Here is a 23,985-nt window from a genome sequence, read left to right as displayed (position 1 = left end):
CTAAACTCTGAATGATTCCCTAATACAGTTTTTGCTTTGTGCTTTGTTCTGTTCACATTTGCCAGTGATGTTTGATTAGTCTTGTACTCCTATACTGACTTGACTGGCCCTTTTTAATCTCCTTTCATATGCTTCATATGGAATTAGTACGTGAATAGAGCTCTGAATATAGAAAAATGGAAGTGTTTAAAACATTGGCATCTTCTTTAGATGATTGCATGGGTTAAAGCAAGAGCTAATAATAGGATCTTCTTTCTTTTGGAATGATTAAAAAAAAACAGTGACTTGATAAGTTAACATTAGGGTGTTTTTTTTTTTTTTTCTTTTTCCCTGGCTAATTTACAATTTGAGTAATTTTATACTGCCTATTTTAAGTTTTTTTCTTTGGAGCTATTTCTCACTTATTTTGTTTTACTTCATCTTTTCTCTCCAAGTTTGTGTTGTTTTCTCATTTGCCCCTCCCCACAAGGTAAATATTCATATATATTTTTACCTACATCTACAATGATCTAAAGTCTAAAATTCTTTAAAAAATGTAATTACGCATCACATTTGTTTGATTATGTAATAGGATAAGCAAAGATACTACTCTATGAAAAAAATACTTGAAAAATTTGCCAACAGAGTACTTGATATATAGACACAGTATGGAAAAATATTCCATATGATATAATGAGTAAAATACATATACAGCAAATTAGAGTTTCTAAAGGAAATTATTTCATCATGAAAACCCCCTTAAATATGGTTATTTCCTATACTCCTCTCACAGTAAATTCTTCCCTGGGTCATCTCATCTGTTCACCTGATTCCAATGTTACTTGCAAATGATTGACACCCAAAACCATATTTCAAATATTGAGCTTTCCCTATGTCTTCCTGTACCTCTTATATTTGGTAACATCCATCCATGCCCAACCGCCACTGTTCACCAAGGAACTAAGAAACTAGAAACTTGAGACGTACTTTTACCACATTTTCCCCTTAAATAAAATGAATATTTCCTAAATCTGTGGAACATTCTTCCATTGTGTAGCTAACTCATCTGTTCCATTTTCTTCCCAGGAATTGTATCCAAACGAAGACTATCATCTTGCCTTAAAATGAATATGGCAACTTTCTAACTATTCTTGCTCTTTGTCCCCCACCACTAAACTCTCTTGACAAAGATTGTGTTTTAGGATGTGAACTGTTTCCTCTTATTTCCTTTGTTAAAAAAATACTCAGCTCAATGGTCCCTGCCAAATGAACTCTACTACCTTCTGGGTTCCCACCATTGGGACCAGCTGACCATCTCTGCATCCTGTTTCAACATGCTTTGCTACACTGCCTTCCTGACTCCATCCCCAAACAAATGTGCCCAAGCAGTAGCCACACTCATCCTGAATATATCACTTATTTAATCTCTGTACATCGATCATTTCCCTGTACCTCGATCATTTCCCTGTACCTTGAAGGCTCTTAGTATGTTCATGTTTGTCAAAATTCTATTCATGCTGTTAGGCCTGGCTCCTCTGATCTCTAGCAAAATTCATTATTCACCGCTCCCTTAGCAATTTATTCTTTCATATATTTCCTTCTGTTCACATGCATGTTCCCACCATTATATTATAAGACTTTTGAGGAACTGGTCTTGGAGCCCTCAAGTGTTAAACAATGTTTCACGTGGAGAATCTGAGAGGTGTTCAAGATGTTTGCTAAATTGAAAAAATAGTACTGCCACTTAAAATTTGCTAAATGTGAATATAATTTTCTGCAGATAATATAAAAATGTGCTTTATATAAACACATGTGAGTGTATTCTATGTCTTCAGGAGATATATTCATTCAGCTTTGTCATGGAATGAATATTTTAATTAAAGTGATTTACCTGAAAGACAAATAAAATACTAAAGTCATTCTGTCCTTTCATACCCCTCTCCATTTCTTCTTTCTTAATTCCTTTCTTCAAGTTAGCATTCACCAAATCAAAGGTTTTATGCCATAACTCCCTCAGAAGCTCACTTTAATGAGTTTGTTTTTGGTTTATTGTAATTGCAGGCAACTTTAACATTTCTCACAGACTGTGGTGGGCAATGTAGACTGATTTGTTTGGATGTCTCTTGACATGTTGGAGATCATCATCTCTTTTGTTCATTGTGTAGTTTTTGAAAGATTGGATTTACAATATTTATTCATGTCCATCTATTATAACCTTGCTTTAAAGGGACATAAAATTAATTTACAGAGAAATTTTCTCTACGATGAGATAAAACACTGTGATGGTGAAAGAGAGAGTTTGGAACATAGAGCCCAGGTCATGAGCTTCTAAGCCTGTGCTTCAGGTAGACCACAGTTTTAGCTCTAAATCTCCTAACAGCTCTGGAAGTAAGAAAGAGCAACCCACAATGTCTATAATATAGAAATAAGTCATTTCTTCCAAAAAATCATAACTATTCCTGAGACTGAAACCAGGGGGAAAATATTTCTCCCATAGTTCTTCAGAAATAAAGACACTGTCATGTTGTAAAGAATACCCTCTGCATCATATGCGTGTTTAACTCTCTCCAGCTTCATAGGACTGCTGCTTATTAAAGTCCCTCAGTGTAACCTGGGGAATTATACATAAAGACAATTCAGTAAGGCTTGTTTACTAGCAAACAATAGAAAATAGTTCTGGTATCCCAGTTTGTGATCCTCTAGATAATCACAGGATTATTTTTATGTTATGTGAAGGAATGGATGAAATTGCATTATTTCAGCAAATTATCCATACTTACTGCTTGTCTAGCCAAGTTGTGATAGATTTTTATCCATCAGTTTGAGGTTGAGATCCCTAAGGAGAGAGTAAAACAAAACTGGGTGGCTGATTAAGGAGAGTTTTATATTTTGACAATAATCTGTGTTAAGGCCAAGTTTGTACATCTCTGTAAGAAAACTAAGGAGCATAGTAATATGTGCTGGGATAGACCAGCACCCTCAACATTGAGATGGACCAAGTGAGCACCCATAATTTCAGCTTGAGTTTGCATGAAAAATGTCAGATCTCTTCTCAAACAGGATTACTAGGAAGTTAAGGAACTATCAATCTATGCCATAAAGTACAGATATAATAATTAGAACCTGAAAAACTATTAAGAGATTAAAAGTAAGAATCTATCTCATTCGTTACATTTAAAACCATAGGCCTCTATAAAACACCATGTGAACACTTAACTGTGATCAATCAGTTGCAATATCTGAACTTTGGTAACTGAATGAGGTAATGTCACTGAAAACAGTTAAGCACTTCAGAAAACCTACCAAAAAGTGTGAATTTGACTTTAGTTGATCTGCAGGGTTATTTTCTTAAAATCAGTGATAAAATCTGTGATAGTTGACTCTGTTCTAGGGTCTAGTCTAGTATTACATATTTTATCAGAATGGCCCAGTTCCTCTCAGAATTATCTCATGTTCTGTAATTTATAAATAATTTTAGTGAGAAATTTTCCATTTAATATCTGCCTTTTGAAGACTAACCCAGAAGGAAACAGTTCTTCTCATTAACACAGTAGGGATCCTGGAGTACCCAGTCCCCCTGATGAACTCTGCTGTGGGTTGAATAGAATAACTAAAAGTGAAATGATCAGAAATGTGTCACTGTATGTCTGAACAAAGAGTAGGCTCCTTGACGGGGGTGGAATATAAGTATTAAGATAAATATTATCCTCCCTGCCAGGAAATGTTTCAAAATATGAAGAAAGAAATTATATTTGGCAGTGAAGGAAGAAAGGGTGTGCCAACTTACTTAGCCTTACATGTTCCGCAGCAATTTTTTTTCTTACAACTGAAGAGATAAACATTTCAAAACTATGATCGTTCTTAAATCTCTATCATATTAAAACATACCAGGAAAACTAACATCCCAGGAAGGGTTTTTGTTGTGTTTTATTTTTTGTCTTTACTAGAACCCTACTTAACTATGTTTCAGGAAAGCAGATTAGGTCTTGAGAGGAGGGCGTATATCTAAGAGTCACCTGAAAATTACCAGCGGAGGGTTGGGGAGCTGTGAGGTGCGAAGCAAGGTCAGGGTTGGTAGTAGGGCTGGAGAGATTGGCTTTATTGTGTGACTTTGCTGCTATTACCAAAGAAACAATGGAGTTCATATGATGTGCCCAACAGCTTTTCAGCAAATGGAAGTCTATAGGCTTTCATGTCTAAGTCATCAGCACTGAGGAGGGGAAGAGAGGGTGGGGGGCAGATATGATAGTCATTAGAAAAAACTAAATTGAAAATATCTTTTTCCCACTGGGTAAACATTCTTGATTATATTTTATGTTCTTCTGAGTCAGTTCCTGAGAAACTATAAAATGTGCCCATTTGATTATAATTTTCCCATGAAACCTGTCATGTATATTTTACAAAGCTGTATGGTATATTATTTTATCTTTATAACAATAAGCACTTAAAATGGCATTAGTTATTTTAGGGATCAGTAGCTGAAATACAAGTTTTTACTTCCTTTAGTGAATGCAGATTATTTACTCAGCAGCCTCATCACCATCATCACTGAGCAGTTGAAGCAGCATTAATCTTGCAGTAAAACATAAAAACCATCCACTTGTGCTGTGGAAAGAACAGTGGTGTATGTGGGCTTCCTGTGCCAGTGAATTCAAGGCTCAGATAACTTTTTCGCTTGTCAAGCTGCTGTCACTTTGTTAAGAATTAGAGATTGTGAGATTGTATGTTTTCTAAATTTATAACAATATGTCAGTCTATTGTAACTAAATGAAAATGAACAACTCTGGATTGTTTTCAGGATGTTAAGGAAAAGGTTTATTGTATCACTACTGAATATCTTGTCATTGGACACTTGTACCTATTTAATTGGCATGTAGTATATTAAAATGTAAAGCCATGAGTTATCTTTAAGGAGATTCTTTTTTTTTTTTAAGATTTTATTTATTTATTTGACAGAGAGATAAAGAACACAAGCAGGCAGAGAAGCAGGCAGAGGGAGAGGGAGAAGCAGGCTCCCCGCAGAGCAGGGAGCCCAATGTGGGACTCAATCCCAGGACCCTGGGATCACGACCCGAGCCGAAGGAAGACGCCTAACCGACAGAGCCACCCAGGTGCCCGGCATGTCTTCATAGGAGTACAACTCAGATTATTTTCCCTTTTATTCAGGAGGCCATTGACTGTGATACCTGATGTTTAGTGAGATTCTTCTCTGGCTAGAGAGAAAAATACCCTGACACACTCAGCTCTCTTAAGATTGAGGGAATTAACTGTGGGGGTGGAAAATGGACACAAATCTCTGGGTATCTCGATACCATTCTAGACCGGTGCCTAAGGAATCCCTGGCACATCCACAGCAAGAATGTTGAGCTCACTTTTGTACAGGCAGAGCCAGTCCTTTCTTGCCTTCACCCTGAGATAAGCATATAAGGAAGCAAATGGTATATTTCCCAGCCCCCTCTGCCAGGTCCTGAAAGTAATTGTGGGTCAGTATTTGGCAGATAACTTGTGCTCGGTGCTGTGCTCTACCCTGGGAGAGCTACCCTGGTAAGGAATAGACGGAGTCCAGCCTTCAGGGGTGCATGTCATCTATTACATAAGTGCCTCAAATGTGTGACATTTTTCCCAAAGGGGAGACAGGACTGGAAATGTATTCTTGAATCCATCACATATTTTTAGAAAACCATCCCTGATAATTGTCCCTGATTCTCCATCCTCAAAATATCAACAAGTCATGTAAAATTAACCCTCAAATTATTCTTAGCTCTCACAACATATGCACATATCAAGTCACCACAATGTAACTTTAAATACCTTACAGTTTTATTTGCCAATTATATGATAAATAAACTTGTCAGTTATGTATTTCAATAAAGCTCCACCACTTACCTGGTATAGGTTTGCCCTTATCTCATCAAATTGGCCTTCCTACATCATTTCTGTACCCCCCACCCCCCACCATGCAATGCATTTTTCACACTGCAGTTAAAAGGATGTTTTTCAAAATGGAAATTTGGTAAGTAACATACCCTCCTAACACATAAGTCTGGAGGCACTTAAGTGCCCACACACTTATCTCTAGCTCTAAAACTTTTTTTTACCTTCTATTTGTTTTTAGGAAAAAGACCACAATCCTTTATGTAATCCCCTCAGGCTTTGCCTAAAACGCTTTTTGTCATTTGCTGAGCTTAACCTACTATTGAAGAAAATCTAGCCTTTAGAATTTTGTATATGGAGGCCTGATACCTCTCCTAGCAGCAAAGGTTATGGGATTTTTGGTGGAGATTTTGGTCATTTTTGGTAGGTTTTCTTCTCTCTGGTTATTTTCTAAATGTCTGACTTCCTGTTAGGTAGCATGTTAATATTTTTGACATATCAAAATGTACTGAATACATTTCTACATTTTTTTAGAGATTTTGCATTTATTTTTTAAAGATTTTATTTATTTAGGGGTGCCTTGGGGGGCTCAGTCGATTAAGCCACAGACTCTTGATTTCGGGTCAGGTCATGATCTCAGGGTCCTGGGACTGAGTCCCATATCAGGCTCTGCACTAGGAGGGAGTCTGTTTCTCTTTCTTTACCTCTGCCCCTGCCCCCCTTTGCACTTGAGCATGCTCTCTCTCTCTCTCTCTCTCTGAAATAAATCTTTAAACAAAAGATTTTATTTATTTATTTGAGAGAGAGGGAGAGAGAGAGCCCCCTCATGTTTGCATTTACATATGATATTGTTTTTGGGCACCTGGGTGGCTCAGTTGGTTAAGCATCTGACTGGATTCCAGCTCAGATCAGGATCTCAGGGTTGTGGGATCCAGCCCCACTTCAGGCTCTGGGCTCAGCAGGGAGTCTGCTTGAGATTCTCTCTCTCCCTCTCCCTTTGCCCCTCCACCCCCCATGCATGTGTGCATGTGCTCTCTCTTTCTCTCTCTCTCTCTCTCCCTTTCACTAAAATAAATAAAGAAAGAAAGAAAGAAAGAAAACTTAAATAAATAAATAAACCTTAAAAAATAAATATGGTATTGTTTTAGTAAGTTTATGTAAAGAGGGAGGAAAATTCAAAAAATTAAAAAAAACATAGTTATAAATTTCTTTGGGTAGAATCTATACATTGACAGCTTGTGATTCTAGAGGCTTAAGAAAAAGTCTCATGTGCTGACAAATATAAAGTAGTTTAATTTGGTAATTCTTTGGTGTTAAATTGAAGCACACTTTTGGCATAAAAACAGAACATTATTTGCATTTAGGGGAAATTATCCTCTGTAGATATACAACACATTCTTGAAACATAAGTTATATTTAAAGGTTTATTCACATGCTCATATTGTTTTCATTCTGTACAGTAAAACATTTTATATATTTAAGATTTGATCTTTTTACTTTCCAAGATAGCCCTCGAAGAAAACTGCCATCACCTGTTTTCAGAATCTCTCTTCTCCCTCAGATAGAACAAATACCTACCAGTTTGCCTTTAAAATTATGAGAAAAGCTAAAATTTAGACATATCAGAATAACTTTATTTTTGTGCTTGTTGCTGTTGCCCCACTTCCCTAAATGATCAAAGAGCACAGAATGGCAAGCATTTTGCTTTACAGTGTTGTAGGTCTAGGAGGAGAACTGTGAAGACCTGGAGGGGGAGGCAGATTTCTCCTGAAAAATTTCAAAAGCCTGGCTTGAGAAACAACACATGGATTTCTGAGACTCCTGGGTGTTGAGTCAAGTGGACGATCTTGTAGTTGGAAGGAAGCAAAGTTCATCTTCTATCTTAAACTTTGTCAGATGCTTTCAGAGAAAAGTAATAGTCTATCCACTTCACATTTTCACTTCTCTAAACAAAAATTGTAAATCTGAAATTATTTTTTAGAGTATTGATTTCTCTGCATTTTCTTTTCATGAGCTTGCCTTGCTCTTGAATCACCACTCCATTTTGTTCATTGTTTAGCATCGATAGTGAAATATTTGTTGTTTTAATTTTAAAGGCATTTACATATTTCCAGACTTAAAGATAATACCAGAAGATATTATCATCATTGGTATAAAATCCGTAACAGCAGAAATATCTGTTAACTAGTCTTCATGTTTAAGAGGGCCTCGAATGAAGTATGTATTTAGGAATATTCTTCAGAATTGGAACAAACTGCTTGAGTATATCCAGCTATTTGGAAGCCTTGGAGATAACTCTTGTACAACTGAGATATTAATAAAATAACCTAAAGATTTGTAAAATCTCATTTATTTATGATAATATAATTATAGCAATTTATTTTTATATAATTTTAGAATTTTGAAACAATCCCAGTCTTATAAGAAACTGGAAATTACAAATACAAAGAACTTTTCCTGTACTGTTTGAGTTTAAATTGATGACATGACACCCATCACCCTCAAATACCTCTATTTCTCCAAACAAGGGCATTCTCCTACTTCACTACAATATAATCATCAAAATCAGGAAGTAAATATTGATGCAGCATAACCATGTAATCCTCAGATTACATTTCAGCAGTTTTCCCATTTGGGTTTTACCACGTGTCCTGTTCAGGTTGCTCTGATTGTCCTTTGAAGCTCCAGTTCAGAATATACTTTGGCTTTAACTGTCAATCTGAAAAAGCCGCTCAAGGTTTCCTTTGACAATCCTTGATCTTGATAGCTTTGAAGATAACAAGTTTGTTATCTCATAAAATGTTTTCATTTTGGGTTTTGCTGTTGCTTACTTTCATCATTTTTAGATTATGAATCTTTGGCAATAATACTTTCTTAGTCTGTTCAGGTTGCTATAACCAAATGCCATAAACTGGGTGGCATACAAGCAGAAATGTATTTCTCATTGTTATTGAAGTTGGGAAGTCCAAGATCAAGTTGCTAGCACATTTGGTGTCTGTTGGGACCTGCTTTCTTGTTCATAGAGGGCCCTCTTTTGAATGTGTGTCCTCACATGGAAGTGGCAAGACTCTCACTGGTATCTCTTTCATGAGGGCACTAATCCCATTCATATGGGCTCTCCCGTCATAAGCTAATTACTTCCCAAAGGTCCCACCTCCAAATACCATCATGTTGGGTGTTAGGATTAAACGTGAATTTTAGAGGGATACAAATATTTAGCCTATAGCAAATACCATGGAAGAGATTTATGTTTCTCTCAACACATGATTTTGATTTGTCCATTATTGATGTCAACTTTGTTATCCTAAGGTTGTTTTTGTGAGTCTTCTCAATTGTAAAGTTACTCTTTTCCTTTCTTTGTAATAAATGCCTATGAGGGGTTACTTTGGGAATACGTAAAGACACCATTCCTCCTGAAACTTTTCTATTTATTCATTTGTACCAGTATGAAGTCGTGTCTTTTTATTTTAATATATTATAATTTGTTTATATATACATATATAAATTTCGAGGTTCAAAATGCCCTACGTTTGGCTGATGAGAGCCCCGTCAAGCAGGCATCTTTGCTTTTTTAACATGTCCTTGTCACTTTGAGCACTTTCCCCTGTAACGGATATTTCAGGTACATCCTGTACTTTTTTCTTGTCCTGGTACTGAATGGAATCAGTCCTTTCCCCAAGCAGCTCTCCTTCCTTTTACTAAAGGGTCGTATTTAGAGAGTCATATTTAAGATCTGGTGTGGCCGTAGCTATCAGGTATTGCTGCTTCTAGCTTCTCTGGACTCACACAGATAGGACAGGTGTGTTTGGTAAGTTTATATAACTTATATTTATAATTATATTCATTTCTGTATCAGTGTGTATATTTTTAAAACCACGAGTTCACACCAATGCCTTCAATTCCAGTCCACACACACTTATTCTAGTTTTTTTTTTTTATATAATAATTGATGGCTTAAAAATCTTATTTTCATTTCTATTCGCCACAATACAGTGGAGCAGCCAGGATGAATGTTTTTCTTGGCCTTGTTTGATTTGAGCTCATTAGAATTTTTGACTTTTACAGGGCTGGCAAGTAATGGAAACAGGAGCCAAACCCATAGAAAGTTCTTTTTCTGTGTTTACAATTTCTGTCTTTGCATCTCTCTTTCTAAAGAAACAGGAACTAAATTTTTGTACTTCAGCACCATCATTCATTTTTGCCTTTCTTTTCTTAAAAACAGAAACAAAAACAACTGATAGTATGATTTAAATATAAATTTGTGTTAAAAAGTTTTTTTTTAATTTTATCATTCAAAACATGGCAAAAACTTTGATAATGTACAGGGTATCATGATACCAGCTTGTTAATAAAACTAATAGAAAGCAGTGAGGTTTGTGAAAGTGGGTGGGCATTGGATTTTGTTATCTTAATCATATTTGCATTACAGGGAAGGGAATAAAAGCATCACCCTGACTCCTAAATATTTGCTTTAAAATCCAAGAATTAATACTGTTAGGTAGGAGAGGATATTTTCGTATTCCCATGAATTCATCTAATTTTGGATCACAAAGAGTGTGATCACTTGCTGAACCCAAACACAGATAAATAATAACTGACTTAAAGCATGTGGCATTGCAGCTACCACATTTGTAATCTAACTGGGTTTGTGCTCTGCTATGTAGACATTGCTTTGTGATTTATAGGATAATTGCATACATTACTTCTACATAAGTTTGTTTTATTCTGTGCCAAGAGTGCCTTACAACCTCCTCAACATGTGAAGAATAGTTCAGAAAATGGACTTTGCTCTGGAATGCTCTGTGAGTAGTTGGTTAGTATGCTGAATATTTAGTAGCTGCTAATGAAGCTCCTATCAGCTTATCAGTGTTCAATTTTCTATTCTTGCATGGCATAATTCTATGAGAAATCATTGGAGACGCTAGTGCCCAGTAACTGCTCTTAAGAGATACGTAAATCCTCTGTGAAATAAAAGCTTCTCTGATTGATTTACAGCCATATTAAGACAAGCATACCATCTGTACATAATAACTTGCAAAGAGGAACTTGGACTAAGTATTCATCATATCTTGTTCATAATTACTTTTGGGGGGCCAGATCTTATATTTATTAAATATTCCATTTGGGATATTATTTATTAACTGACAGTTTTCTCCTGCTTTAGATAATTTCTTTCTGACTTAGAGTAGCCTTTGACTTATAATTAGAAACCACTTTATTTATATACGTAATTTTTCAATTTCATTCATATGAATATCACTTTGATAATGGCTTAGGAGCCCAACTTTGCTGGAAAACGTTGATTTAGCTTTTATTTCTTTTCTTTTTATTTTTCTGTTTTCAGTCCTTTATTCAATACACTTGCAGGAAGATTGATTTTGAATACAGTCATGATGTCAAAACAGTACAAATTATACCCTGCTTCCATCTGGAATGGTGAAAATAAAAGCTTTATTTACATTGTTTTCTTTAAAAAAAAGGAATAATAAATGCTTTTCCCCTCTTCAGGGACTATATTCTGGAAAGAAATGGTCCTTGTTTGTAGCCTGATACTTTGGTTTATTCCGAAAGATAATAATTTGAAAACTCATTTCCTGATCAGCAAAGTAGCAAATACTCTCGGTATTTGTAACCTCGGCCTTCTAACCACTGAGACACTGATCTGTCTCCTCTCCCAGACAAAGCTGTTTGGGATGGTCATTATTGGCCCCTTATTACAGTGGAGACCTCTGTGTGGCCTAAGGTCATAGGGTTGATATGCTGAGTCTACTGATGTCTAGTTCTCTGCTCTGTGTACTGTCCTTTGGTGTCTGCTCAGAACCAAAGTCCTGCCACTTATAGCCCTTCCTAGCTAATTAAACAGAAATTATAGAAGGGTTAATGACATAGGCACAGTGCTGAACTTGATCTCCCTAGGGAAATTATTTGATATTTACCATACTTTTCACACTCTTCCATTTCTCATGCACATTTTATTGGCTATGTATGTTACATCTCAGATTTATTTCTCTACCTGGAACCAATGCTAAACAAATGAGAAGCCAATTGATATACATCAAAAGGTGGATTTTCTTAAAAATGTAGGACTGTTTTTAAAATTATTATTATTACATTCCATGGAACTTTAGTCTTTTCTGCTTAAAAAAATTTAAAAAAGGGATGGCTGGGTGGCTCAGTTGGTTAAGCATCTGCCTTCGGCTCAGGTCGTGATCCCATGGTCCTGGGATGGAGCCCTGCATCAGGCTCCTTGCTCAGCAGGGAGCCTGCTTCTCCCTCTGCCCCTACCCCCTGCTTGTGATCTCTCTCTCTTTCTGACAAAAAAAAAAAAAAATACGACCAGCTATTCAAATTATTTTCGTCGTGCCTTCCATTATAGGTTGACTTTGATTAAGAGTTCTCTCATTGTTCATGATGAATATTTATTTAAAGGACAGCTATTGGCATAGAGGATCATGATGAAGTAAAAATACACCAAATCTAGAGTTAAAAGATTTTTTTTTTATTTTTGCTGTAGGTATGATCTGGAACAAGTAATTTAATTTTGCTGAGTCTTTGTTTTGTGTTTGCAGAAGATGGTAATTATGATACACCTTTGCTTATCTCAGGGAACCCCAGTAAAGGCTCAAATGGTTTCATTGTTTTCAGGCATTCACAGTAAAGCTTTTCTGTCCCAAATATTTAGAGCTATTTTTTTTAGTTCGTTTTTGGGAACAAATCATATGACAATATGGATTTGTTTTATTTCCACTGTTGATTAATCAAAGAATGTAAAATCTCGTTCAAAGGGAGAAATGACGGCTTTTATGAGCTTTGAAATGTTACTTGACACAGATACTGCTTTCTAAATTCACTTGCATGTCTAGATAATCCTTGTGGGTTTTTTTTAATGATTTGCATAGAATATTTCCCATTTACAGTTTATTGCTACAGCTTTTGTTATATCAGTACTTGGAGTCACATGACTCTGTTCTGTCTATTGTGGGAGCTTGGGATTGAGTAAGTGTATATATGCTAATATTTTATGAAATGACAGACACTAGTCCCAGGCAGTGCTAGCCACATTTAATGCGTTATCTCATTCAGTCCTCCCATCTATGAGATGGGTCCTATTCTCACTCCCAAGGAATCTAATTATTCTGCAGATACAAATAAATCACAACAGTGTTGAGATTCCCTGGATTATTTCATACCCAGTACCTGGCCCACAATTGGCACAACAGAGACATTCCATGTATATCTATAGAATGAAGGATGCCATCTATTGACTAACCAGTAGATTCTTAAAACTAATAGTTCAAAAGCTCTTTTTCTTTTAATTTAATGCAATTTTCATAAATATGAAAATATTTTATTATATGACAACCTGAACACCAACATATTTAAACTTTTCAAGAGAACTTTTATTTTTTCATAAGTATAAAAACATACTGGCCTTGTGTGGCATAGATTAGTACTGTTTCTTTAACAGGTAGAGATCAGATGCCTTTCAATATGTTTAAAGGCCTACCACTTTAATTAAGAAAATATTCATTATATGATCCATCTAACATTTGACTTTTCTAATTTAATGAAAACTCTCCTTATCCCTTCATCCTTCAAAACAAAAACTAAACTTTGGAGCTTCTCATTACAGTGTGAATGGCTAAAGTTTAGGATATCTAGCCATTGAGAAATTTTTGCTCCTGTCAGTGAAAGATGACCCTGAGTATTTGCCTCAACAGACAACTGAGTGATTTATTTGGGTTTTATCATTAGTTTGAACATCAATAATTTCATTTTTCTAAAGATGACATAACAGCATAAATACATATTTTCTGTATTCTTTTGAATTTCATTGTGTTTACATGTAATGTTTTTGTTATGTGGTTTCAGTTTTGACTTGTAGGAATTTACAACCAGTATATAGAGGGAGCCTTTCTATAAAATTAGATAAAGCAGTCACTGAATTGTGTTTTTCCAGTGCAATAACTGCACTAAATTATAAAAGGAATCAGGCATGAATTGCACATCTCAACCAATGAAAATTGTTTACTAATTGAATAAAACTTATGTCTATAAAAATAAATAGCCATTAATGACTATTTTGGTGAGTCTGTAAGTCTCATACTACTTAAGACACTATAAATAATAGAAGTTATAAGATAGTCTTATGTCTCTTAGACTTATAACCAAATTGGGGAGGCCACATATTTAGCCACAAAACCATTAAAGAATGATTAACTGTTTGCCGTTCATAATGATGTGGATGGAACTAGAGGGTATTATGCTAAGCAAAATAACTCAATCAGAGAAAGACAATTATCATATGATCTCTTTGATACATGGAATTTAAGAATCAGAATAGAGGATCATAGTGGAAGAGAAGAAGAAATAAAATAAGACAAAACCAGAGAGGGAGACAAACCGTAGAAGACTCCCAATCATAGGAAACCAACTGAGGGTTGCTGGAGGGGAGGGAGTGGAGTGATGGGGTAACTGGGTGATGGACATTAAGGAGGGCATGTGATGTAATGAGCACTGGGTATTATATAAGACTGATGAATCGCTAAACTCTATCTATGAAACTAATAATTCATCATATGTTAATTAATTGAATTTAAATAAAAAATGTTAAAAAAGAATGAATAACTGTTTAAATGAATGGCATTAAATAAACCCAGTAGGAATTCAGAGATGCCACATGAGTGAGTGCTGAAATGTTTGCCACAACTCCCTAAACGTGTGTATTTGCAAATGTTTATTGTACACTGTCATGGTTACAAAGGAAATAACACAGAGCCCAGTCCTCCATGAGCTTATGAGTTCAAGTATACTCATTGACTTATTAAGGGGTTGATTGATAACACCAGTTGAGGGCTTCAAACAAGGAGCCACTGAGAATTGTTTGGTATTCAGAAAAGTGATTCAGGGGGCTGAATTCTCTAAGAAAAAAACTACTTATCTGTTCCTCCAGATTCTGATTTCGATTGCACTACCATTCTCATCAGAACCTCTACATTGTCCATAATAACTAAATTATCAGGTGTATTTGCCAAATCTTTTAATGCTGCTTTTTTAAAAGCATACTTTTGATGTAATTGACATGATAAATTAGAAACATAGCACCATGGCAAATAATCCTTCATTGAAAACTTCTTTAAATCATTTGGGACCAGAGTCAAAGCACCTGTCTATTTGAATTCATTCAGAGTCTCAGCAAGATTTGGCAAGATGAACTGCTTGGGCCACCTTGGAAGGAGGCTGTGGCTTTAGCAGGCAATTTAGTTTTGTGGTTTCCTATCAAGTAAGAAAGGTTCAGTGTTTGTGGAATTGAAGCACAAGTAAAAACATCAAAAATTGTTTATGGATGAACAATGAAAGTAGTTTAACAGAGCAAATTATGCAAAAGCTTTTATTTGATCATTCACAGATATCTAAAGCATGACTCCCTACAAAACAGTATCTGACTATTTCCCCATACCTTCCATTCAGGTCCTGGGTAGGTCAGGGGTTATTAACACAAGTTCTGCAGAAGTGGGAAGTTAACTCTGGAAAATGCTGACATTCATGTTTCCCTTTCCTTAATGGAACTGTATGTTTCATTTCAGCATATTTCATTAAGACACCAAACAGATTCAAAGAATGTGCTATATTTCCAGGTCTATTATAGCTGCCATTCCAAACAAAATATGTACGACTTCCATGATTCACTAAGGACAAGTATGTAGTAATCTGCCCTTTAATGGCCTCTCAAAATGACAAACCAAATGGCTTTGTGAAGGTCAAGTCTGATTTAAATTGTTGATGAATTAATAGCTAATTCTGCATGATTGAATATTAATATGGAACAGTGATAAGTAAGGCACTTTAAAGCTTAATGAGCACATTAATGAATAGGACAAAATGTTTTTCTTTTCACCTCATGTAAAAGTTAAAGCTGCTAACATATTGACAATTTGTTAGTTTTTGATAGCTGCTTTTTTTTCTGTAAAAGTTTATGTGGTTAAGATATAAAAGGTATTGATTTTTTTTTCCCCAAGTTCCTGGTAGTATACATTGATAGCTGTCAAAATTGATGTTATCAAATGGCCAAGACAGTTTTATATAAATCAATAATAAATGTAGAAGGTGAAAAAAAAGCAATTAACATCTTCTAAACTACACCCACTGAGATAAGCAGCCCAATTAGAAATTTCATTATTTCTACAGTTCGTTTTATGTTGAATACTGAGTTTTATTGCCAAATACCTGACAGTCAAACTGGAAACAAGCCACAACTGTCAACGTGTAAGAGTTCTGGCTATTTGAATCTGTTACATTGTGATGTTTCTCATGAAAATTTAATGAAGAAAGTACATTCAAAGAGATTCTGTGCAAAGGGGGGATGGATAGAATTTAATTACCCTTATTAAAAATAAGAAAGGAACACTCTTTACATCCACTGTCCGATTAGTATGCAAGAAAGATTATCTTTGTTGTGCACTTGTGTATATGAAAAGGGAGCTCTGGAGTGTTCTTTATGAGCCAAGAAGGAAAAAGAAAGGTCATGCAAATGTATTAGACTGCTTTGGGTAGGGCACAAGTCAATTTTGTCAGCTCTCCCCAAGGTGAGGACTTCATTTCTTATAAATGGTTATTAATTCTAGATTTCTTTAGTAAGAGCCTTTAGTAAGTGGCAACAATCTTAAGTCTTTGACACTTGCCACTTGGTACTGAATATTGGCTTGGTTCTTCAGAGAGATGAACCTGTAGAAGAAAAGTAATGACTAGTAGGTCATTGTTAATGTATGCTAATGTAACTAGTATTCAAAGGCCTGGGGGGTAGATACAACGCCCTGGGAAATGCAGAATCAGTTCAAGGATCTCAAGGTGATTTTTTATTAACCTAAATTGGTGGTTTTAAATATGGAAAATAACAAAATCTAAGAGCTTTTAAAAAAACTCATTTCTAGGTAACTAAGCCAGTGTAGTTGACTTTGGAGCACTTGAATTATTTTTTTCCTTTGAAGCATTTTCTGTCAATAGCTGCCAAGTGAGATGTTTAATGTGATGTGTATGGTACAATGGCTATTGATCTTTATGCTTTTGTTTTTTAAGTAACGGTAGAACAATGCTATAGATGTAAATACATCATACTGATGAAACCTTTAAAGTCATAAAGAATAGCCTGATGAAATTCAAATGGAGTAGGTAATCAAAATTAGTCTAATTTACAAAATGCTCTATCCCATTTGCAATTTTTAACTTTCCAACTTGGAGCCCTGAAATATCATCTTGAAATTTCATTCTTAACTATTGTTTCTGACACTTGTCTACCATAGACTTCTGCTTGGCTGATGATGTGTAAGCATTCAAATAAACAGATTGTATTCCTGCTTCCTCAAAACAGTCATATCTTTCAAATTAATTAAAATGTTGCTCATTGAAGTGAACTATTTTTATAACTTTTTTAGTCTCCAGCTGTAACTAGCTGGTGGGACAGGAAAATATTCTCTAGTGAATTGAGATGTCAAACTCAACTTGCCTTAGTAGCTTCCATTGTTCTTTCATAAATCTCCCTGCGGGAGAGCCAGGGTCCACACTTTTCCCTGTTCTCTTAGCCCCACAATTTCTCTTACAATAATCTGGAGCTGTTGTTGAGGGAAACCTTCCCTTTATTGGGAGGTTTATTCTTTGGTAATATTTTAACTTTCATTTATTCAAAATCTCTCTCTATAGTCCTGAGCTATTTCTCTGATCAACTCTTTACCAGAAGTAGTTTTCTACTATATGTAGTAGAAAAACTTTTTTTTCCAGTTTTTAATCACTAGGATATATTTATATTTAACCTTGGGAATCATTGGAGGTTCTATTCAAAGTTGAGTAATCCAGGGACTCCAGGGTGGCTCAGTTGGTTAAGGGTCCGACTCTTGATTTTGGCTCAGGTCATGATCTCAGGGTTGTGAGATCGAGCCCTGCATCAGGCTCACGTGCTGGGTGTAGAACATGCTTAAGATTCTCTCTCTCTGTCTCTCTTTCTCAAAAAAAAAAAAAAAAGTCAAGTAATCCAGACTAGTATCATGGCAAGGGATTTGGATACAAATGAGACATGGAGGAACACATGGTGTAGGGAGATAAACTGATGATAATAAGTACAAGAAAATGGATTTTAGTTACTATACAATAGCTCTGAGGAGGAAAATATTAAATATATTTGAGAGGCTTTTTATTACAAAGAAGGTGATTTTGGCTGCATGGCTTTTCAGAGACACAGAGTACTTAGTGAACATGATTTGTCTGGGAAACGGTTAAGAATTACAGTGTGAGAAGAAACTTGCCTGTGGGGGATATCATTCATGAGAGGCAGAGAAAAATGGGGCCTGATTTAAAAGGATTTTGCTAGCTAGATTTAGGAGATTGAGTTTATCGTATAATGATAGAAGGGAGACAGTAGAGAACACATAGATCTGACTGACAACACAGTGGAAGCATCAAAATGGAGGCTTTTCCCTAGAAATTATAACCCAGACTTCAGCAAAACTCATAGGATCATACCAGAAATTGCAGGCTACAGCTAAGGAAAAGTGAGGTGCCATATCTGGTGAGTCCTAATTTTTTTTCTCACTGGTGTTTGTGCTTTTGAGTAATTTTGGAATTGGAGGCTCATGAAAATTAATCAGAGGTAATGAAGGAGGGTTGATTAAATTAATGCCAGACCCAATGAGAATTTGAAATGTTTCCTAATGGTTTTCAAACAAACAGCCAAGTTCTAATTTGGATAATCATCATCACCCATGTAACTCAAACTCCTTCAAATTTGAAATTTCTTCAAGATAGGATATGCCTTTCTAATGTTGGCTGGAAGATCTGGTAATGCAAGTTAGTCATGTGGATCATCATGTTTAGGGGATTTAAGAGGACTTTAATTTTGCAAGATCTAAGATCTAGGACATTTTTTTTTAAAGATTTATTTATTTGACAGAGAGACTGAGAACGCAAGCAGAGGGAGCGGGAGAGGGAGAAGCAGGCTTCCCGCCGAGCAGAGAGCCCGACACGGAGCTCAATCCCAGGCACCTTGGGACCGTGACCTGAGCCAAAGGCAGACACTTAACCAACAGAGCCACCCAGGCACCCTGATCTGGGACAATTTTGATATAGGTTAGGGAGAAGTGAACTTTGGATGGGCTGAGGATTCAAAATTTAGGAATTTCAGCTCTTAGTGACTGAAAATGGTGTAGGCCTTTGGAATAGAGGAAAATACTCTCTTACTCTGAGGAATATACTTCCACTTGTTCTTAAAGGCCCATTTCAGAGCCTCCTTTGGTACTCACTGACCTTCTCAGGCACACATTCTGTAATTTCTTTTCCCTCCATCATGCCAGAGAACCAGATGCATTTTTTCATCATGGTCTTTATCACATGTGCCTTAGCTCTTTGTTAGGTTATTGGTCTCTTATACAGAAGGTGCATTCTTCTGGCCAGGAACAACATTGTGACATCCTAATCTGATAATGCAATGTTGCCAGGTTTGTATTAGCTTCTCAACAAATGCTGAGTAAAGTAAGGGGAAAGATTAGTGGGCAAAAGCTCTTGAATCTTGAGTGTCTGACTTGTTAACATAATGTTTGTATCACCTTTTGTCTTGCAGAGGATCAAATTCCCAGGGGCTTCCCTACCATTGACATGGGCCCACAGTTGAAGGTGGTCGAGCGTACACGCACTGCCACCATGCTTTGTGCAGCCAGTGGGAATCCAGATCCAGAAATAACTTGGTTTAAAGATTTCTTACCTGTGGACACAAGCAACAACAATGGCCGTATTAAGCAGTTACGATCAGGTAGGGTCTTGTTACTGTTTCCACTAACTCTTAAGATATTTTTTTTTTTTAGCTTTCTCTTTCTTTATTTTTATTTTTATTTTTATTTTATTTTAATTTTTTGGTATTGATTTTTCTCCCTCTTCTCTTTCTCTGTTATTTAATGTGTTGTCCATGTTTGTGATGTCATAGCCTGTTTCAGAGTCTTTCTCTCTCTGTGTTTTGCAGCTTCTGTTTAATCCTCATTGCTCACTGCTGTGACTGTATTTTTGATAATTCTTTAATTTACTGCTTTTTGCAGTATTTGATGGATCCATTTTCTCCTCTTTCTTTCTTCTTTCTCTGTTTTCTTTTGGAACAAATTTATTTCAACATTGGACTTCATTCAGAACTTGCAAGGAGCTCCAATGATTGTATCCATTAAAAACCAAAAGATTCATATTAAACACTAAAATGATTCAGTTTTATTAAAGTGTGTTTTATCTGTCTTTTCTGCATTTGAACTCATCAAAGTACCAAAGTTTAGTAAGTTTGGTCACATCTGCTTCCTTTTCACTAATACATAAACCACAGAAATGTTATCTCCTGAGTAACGAGATGTATTTTGCAAAAGTCCTTTACCAAGTACCAATGAAAGGAGGGGATTTTGATTAATTTTATTATTATATTATTGTGAGTGAGCATTTTCTACACATAAGCCACAGTAGTGTGCGCCCACACTAAAGAGTTTTGAACCCTCCAGTGACTGGATCTACAGAAGTCTGCTTTTGGTGTAGACTCCAGCTTTTGCTGCTTTCTCCTCTCTCTCCCTGCTGCCCTTTTGTCCCTTTCCCATCCCCATCCCAGGTTCATTCCTTTGCTCTCTTTAGATTAAAAATAGAGATAATTCTAAATTTCTTAAATTTTAGAGCCTGTCCCTGGGTGATTTCCCTGGGACATGTAGTAATAAGCGGTTTACTTTGACGTTGGGAGTAATATTGATATAGAATTCTAAGTTGTTTAACTTAACTGCCTGTCTTCCCAGAATTCTCAGCTTTTGACCTGTCCTGTGATGTTAAAGCGTCTTGTTAACTGCCTCTTTTGCTTGTTGTCAGCAGAATTGTGTAGATTAGCATTCTGTTATTGTAAATAAAGAATTAATTATTCACATGTAACATAGATGATTTAGTATATAAAGCTTTAACTCTGAAAAATTTGTACCAAATTATAAGGAATATAATAATATTTTTATGCTGTCTTTCTTCTCTCCGTATTTAAATCTCCAGAATCTATTGGTAAGTGCTTAGTTCTGAAGCGCACTTCACCCCACTAATTTCCATATCCAGAATATTATTATTATTTTTATTATTATTAATAAAATGCATGGCATGCATTTTACTAACTGTCAGTGTAGACACCAGATCTTGGTAGTGGCGCACACATGCACACATCCACAGAACTGTTATTGTAAGAACACTGTCTAGAAAAATAAAATAGTACACAAGTTGTATCACACAAATGTAGCATAGTGAGAAGCATAAGATATTCAATCAACAGTGTTTGTTTCTAGTTAGTCATTAGTATTTCCTACAACAGTATATATATATATGCATATCTATATATATACTTAAATAGATTAGCCAGTATTTTTCCTAAACTATGTCTTTAAAAAGTATTGTTTAGTTTTTATTTATTTTTTTTAAGAATATGAGGCATATAAGATATGATTCTAACCTGATATGACCCCAGACCTAAGAACTCAGTTGCTTCTCTGAGAGGCAGCGATGCCTATTGTGGTCTTTGCCCTCTGTGGTATAATGCAACTTGCTTTTGTAATCTAATAATACTATCTAATATATTCCTGTTTTACCAGTATAGTAATTCAAGTTTCTTTTAAGACCTTATTTAATTCTGTAAATCTAATTTAATTCTTCTCCCCAGCCCTAGCCTCCTCCTTCTCGTACTAATGCTTCTTCTTTCTAATCTTATTTGCATTCATATTATCCACCCAGGTGGTACACCAATAAGAGGTAAGAGTGCTGAACTAACGTTCACAGAATGATCTTGCTCATTCTTTCTGTCCTCTCATTACTCCCATCTTTGTCCTGTTTTCAACATCATTCCAATAATATGTCCATCAACTTTATTTTTTCCCTTTGTACTGTTTGGTTATGATCAGTGACTCTCATATTGTGAGTTTTCCTTTTCTTTTCCTTTTCTCTTTGTTTTGTTCATTTCTTTCTTTATGGAAATGATTATTTAAGTTGTGATATGCTTCAAAGAAAGCATATCCAGGTCTCTAGACCACAGACCAGTCACAGCGTACCATCTGTCCCTCTTTTTTTCCTTTTCTTCTTCTTCCTTTTTCCTTTTTTTCTTTTTTTTTCTTCTTTTTCCTTTTTTTTTTTTTTTTTGTCCAATCGGAGAAAAAAAAAGATCATTTTTTTCTTCCTTAGCTGTTCTTGTTCTGGACCAAAGCCAAGATGGTCTGGAGAACAGTGGCAGACATGCAGAAGACAGCCTGGAACATCTGCTTTTTGTCTTTATCTTTCAAAAGGTTTTTGCTTTTGTTCTTCAATTCTTTTTTCTCTTACTGTCTTAAAAGTCAAAGAATGACTCCCCTTTCCACCTGATCCCACTCGCCTACAACCTGACAGCAATGTTTTTTCCCCCCACTTCTTTTTTTCTTGGATTACTCGCCTCTGGATTTTTGGATCTTCTGTCCTTCAGGCTATGGAAACAAAAGGTGCTCAGTATTCTTGGTGGTATGTGATATTGCTGGTTTTTCATACTTTGACTCAGTGTTCATTTCTTTTAGAATTCTTGTTTTGTATTTTTCTTGGGGCTTTGTGACACCACACTGCTAATCCCACTGGTGGATTTTGATGGGTGTCTTAAGGGATCCGCCTCGAGGTCCTCAAGCAGTGGTTGGTTGGCTCTTTCTCACTGGCATAGGCCGTGCTTTTTAACTTTTTTAAAAACCTTCTAATTCAACTGCTCTTTGTTTTTCAGCAAATGTAATAAATGATTGTAAGTCGTGGCAAACTGTCTTTCTTTTCTTCAAAATCTGCATGTCTTAAGGGAGTTTTGTTTCTTTAAGTAATATTTTCATAATATATAATGACTAATTTTAATTTTTTGCTTTGTGCAGCCTTTTTGTACTTGCTGCGTATTTTTGCCTTTCTTCAGCAGAAGACTTTCTTGAAAACCCGGCCTGGTTTTTTTTGAGCATACCTATATTTTGCGCCACTTTTGGTACCACAAAATGGAACAAAACAAAACAAAACCAAAAATTAATCTTTTGTTTGATTTAAAAGCCATACTTCCTTGAAGCAGTCTCACCCATCTTCATTTTATTAGTCTAGGAAATGAGAATATTAATTATGACTAGAAGTCTTGCTTGGGAAAAGAGATAATTGTTTTCTTATGCTAGCATTGATGATGTAAAAAAAAATAATCTCTATATGTTTTTCTCATCGCATCATTTTCTGTCTGTGCACCTTAGCGAGAGATTGAATCGACGTTGAGCGGACCTTCGCTTTGCAGGGCTTTTCATATTGTTAAGAGGTTTAGCTTTTTGCTCTGAGAAAGCTTTCTCTGACCATCTCTTTGGCACTATATTTTATATCCATACAGGCGCCCTTCAGATCGAACAGAGCGAAGAATCTGACCAAGGAAAATATGAGTGTGTTGCCACCAACAGCGCGGGCACTCGCTATTCTGCCCCTGCCAATTTATATGTCAGAGGTAGGAATGACGTCACCCTGGCATCGCTTCCTCATTAAGACTCAGGGGGAGTTGAGAGACCCACAAGATCTATGTTGTTATGTCAGTAGGTACCAAGCTGATATGCTAGTAATTACAGTAGCTGAAGCATTTTAGTACATAGAGAATTAAAGATCTTAACCCTATTGTTAAAAAAAAAAATGACGACTTTTGAGTAAAACCTATCCTGAGGCTTGAAGTTTGTAAGTATATTTGCATTTTTACATCTCGATTTCTACTTTTACTGCATTGATTGAACTATGCTTGGCATTTGTTTGAAGTTCTCTTCTTTTCCTTCTTTTTTTTCTGTTGCTGTTTCTCTTCTGTTTCCTTATCAAACCCTGAAATAATTGCTTGGTGTGCTACTAATCAGTTTTCTGTGCAACTCCAAGCATAAAAGTGTTTATGTCTTCAAGACCTCTGCTGCAGAGCTGTAAGGATAAAGCTGCTAACTTAAAAACAAAAAAACAAACAAAAAGAAAAGGTGCTCCCATGCAAATAACACAATTATATTTCCTTTCTTTTTATACTTTTTAAAATTTATGAACAGGTGGTTTTATGTATGTGCATATGTCTATGCATATATTTGCACACATTTTAAAAAGTTATTAATA

At 35.7% G+C, this 23,985-nt stretch overlaps 1 protein-coding gene across 1 annotated transcript in view; it reads left to right on the top strand.

The window, feature by feature from the left end:
- PTPRD (protein tyrosine phosphatase receptor type D) overlaps positions 1-23,985 on the top strand; it is a 424,904-nt gene that overhangs the window by 210,740 nt on the left and 190,179 nt on the right. The window contains exons 4-6 of the mRNA XM_088019124.1: positions 19,460-19,648; positions 21,619-21,636; positions 23,243-23,353. Coding sequence (XP_087875250.1) covers positions 19,460-19,648; positions 21,619-21,636; positions 23,243-23,353 — 318 coding nt within the window. The remainder of the gene's footprint in view (positions 1-19,459; positions 19,649-21,618; positions 21,637-23,242; positions 23,354-23,985) is intronic.

Source organism: Eumetopias jubatus, unplaced genomic scaffold (genome assembly GCF_037043125.1).
Source record: "Eumetopias jubatus isolate StellerSeaLion01/CBP00866 unplaced genomic scaffold, mEumJub1_p1.0 scaffold_15, whole genome shotgun sequence".
NCBI lineage: Eukaryota > Metazoa > Chordata > Mammalia > Carnivora > Otariidae > Eumetopias > Eumetopias jubatus.
This window is presented reverse-complemented; position numbering and strand designations above follow the sequence as displayed.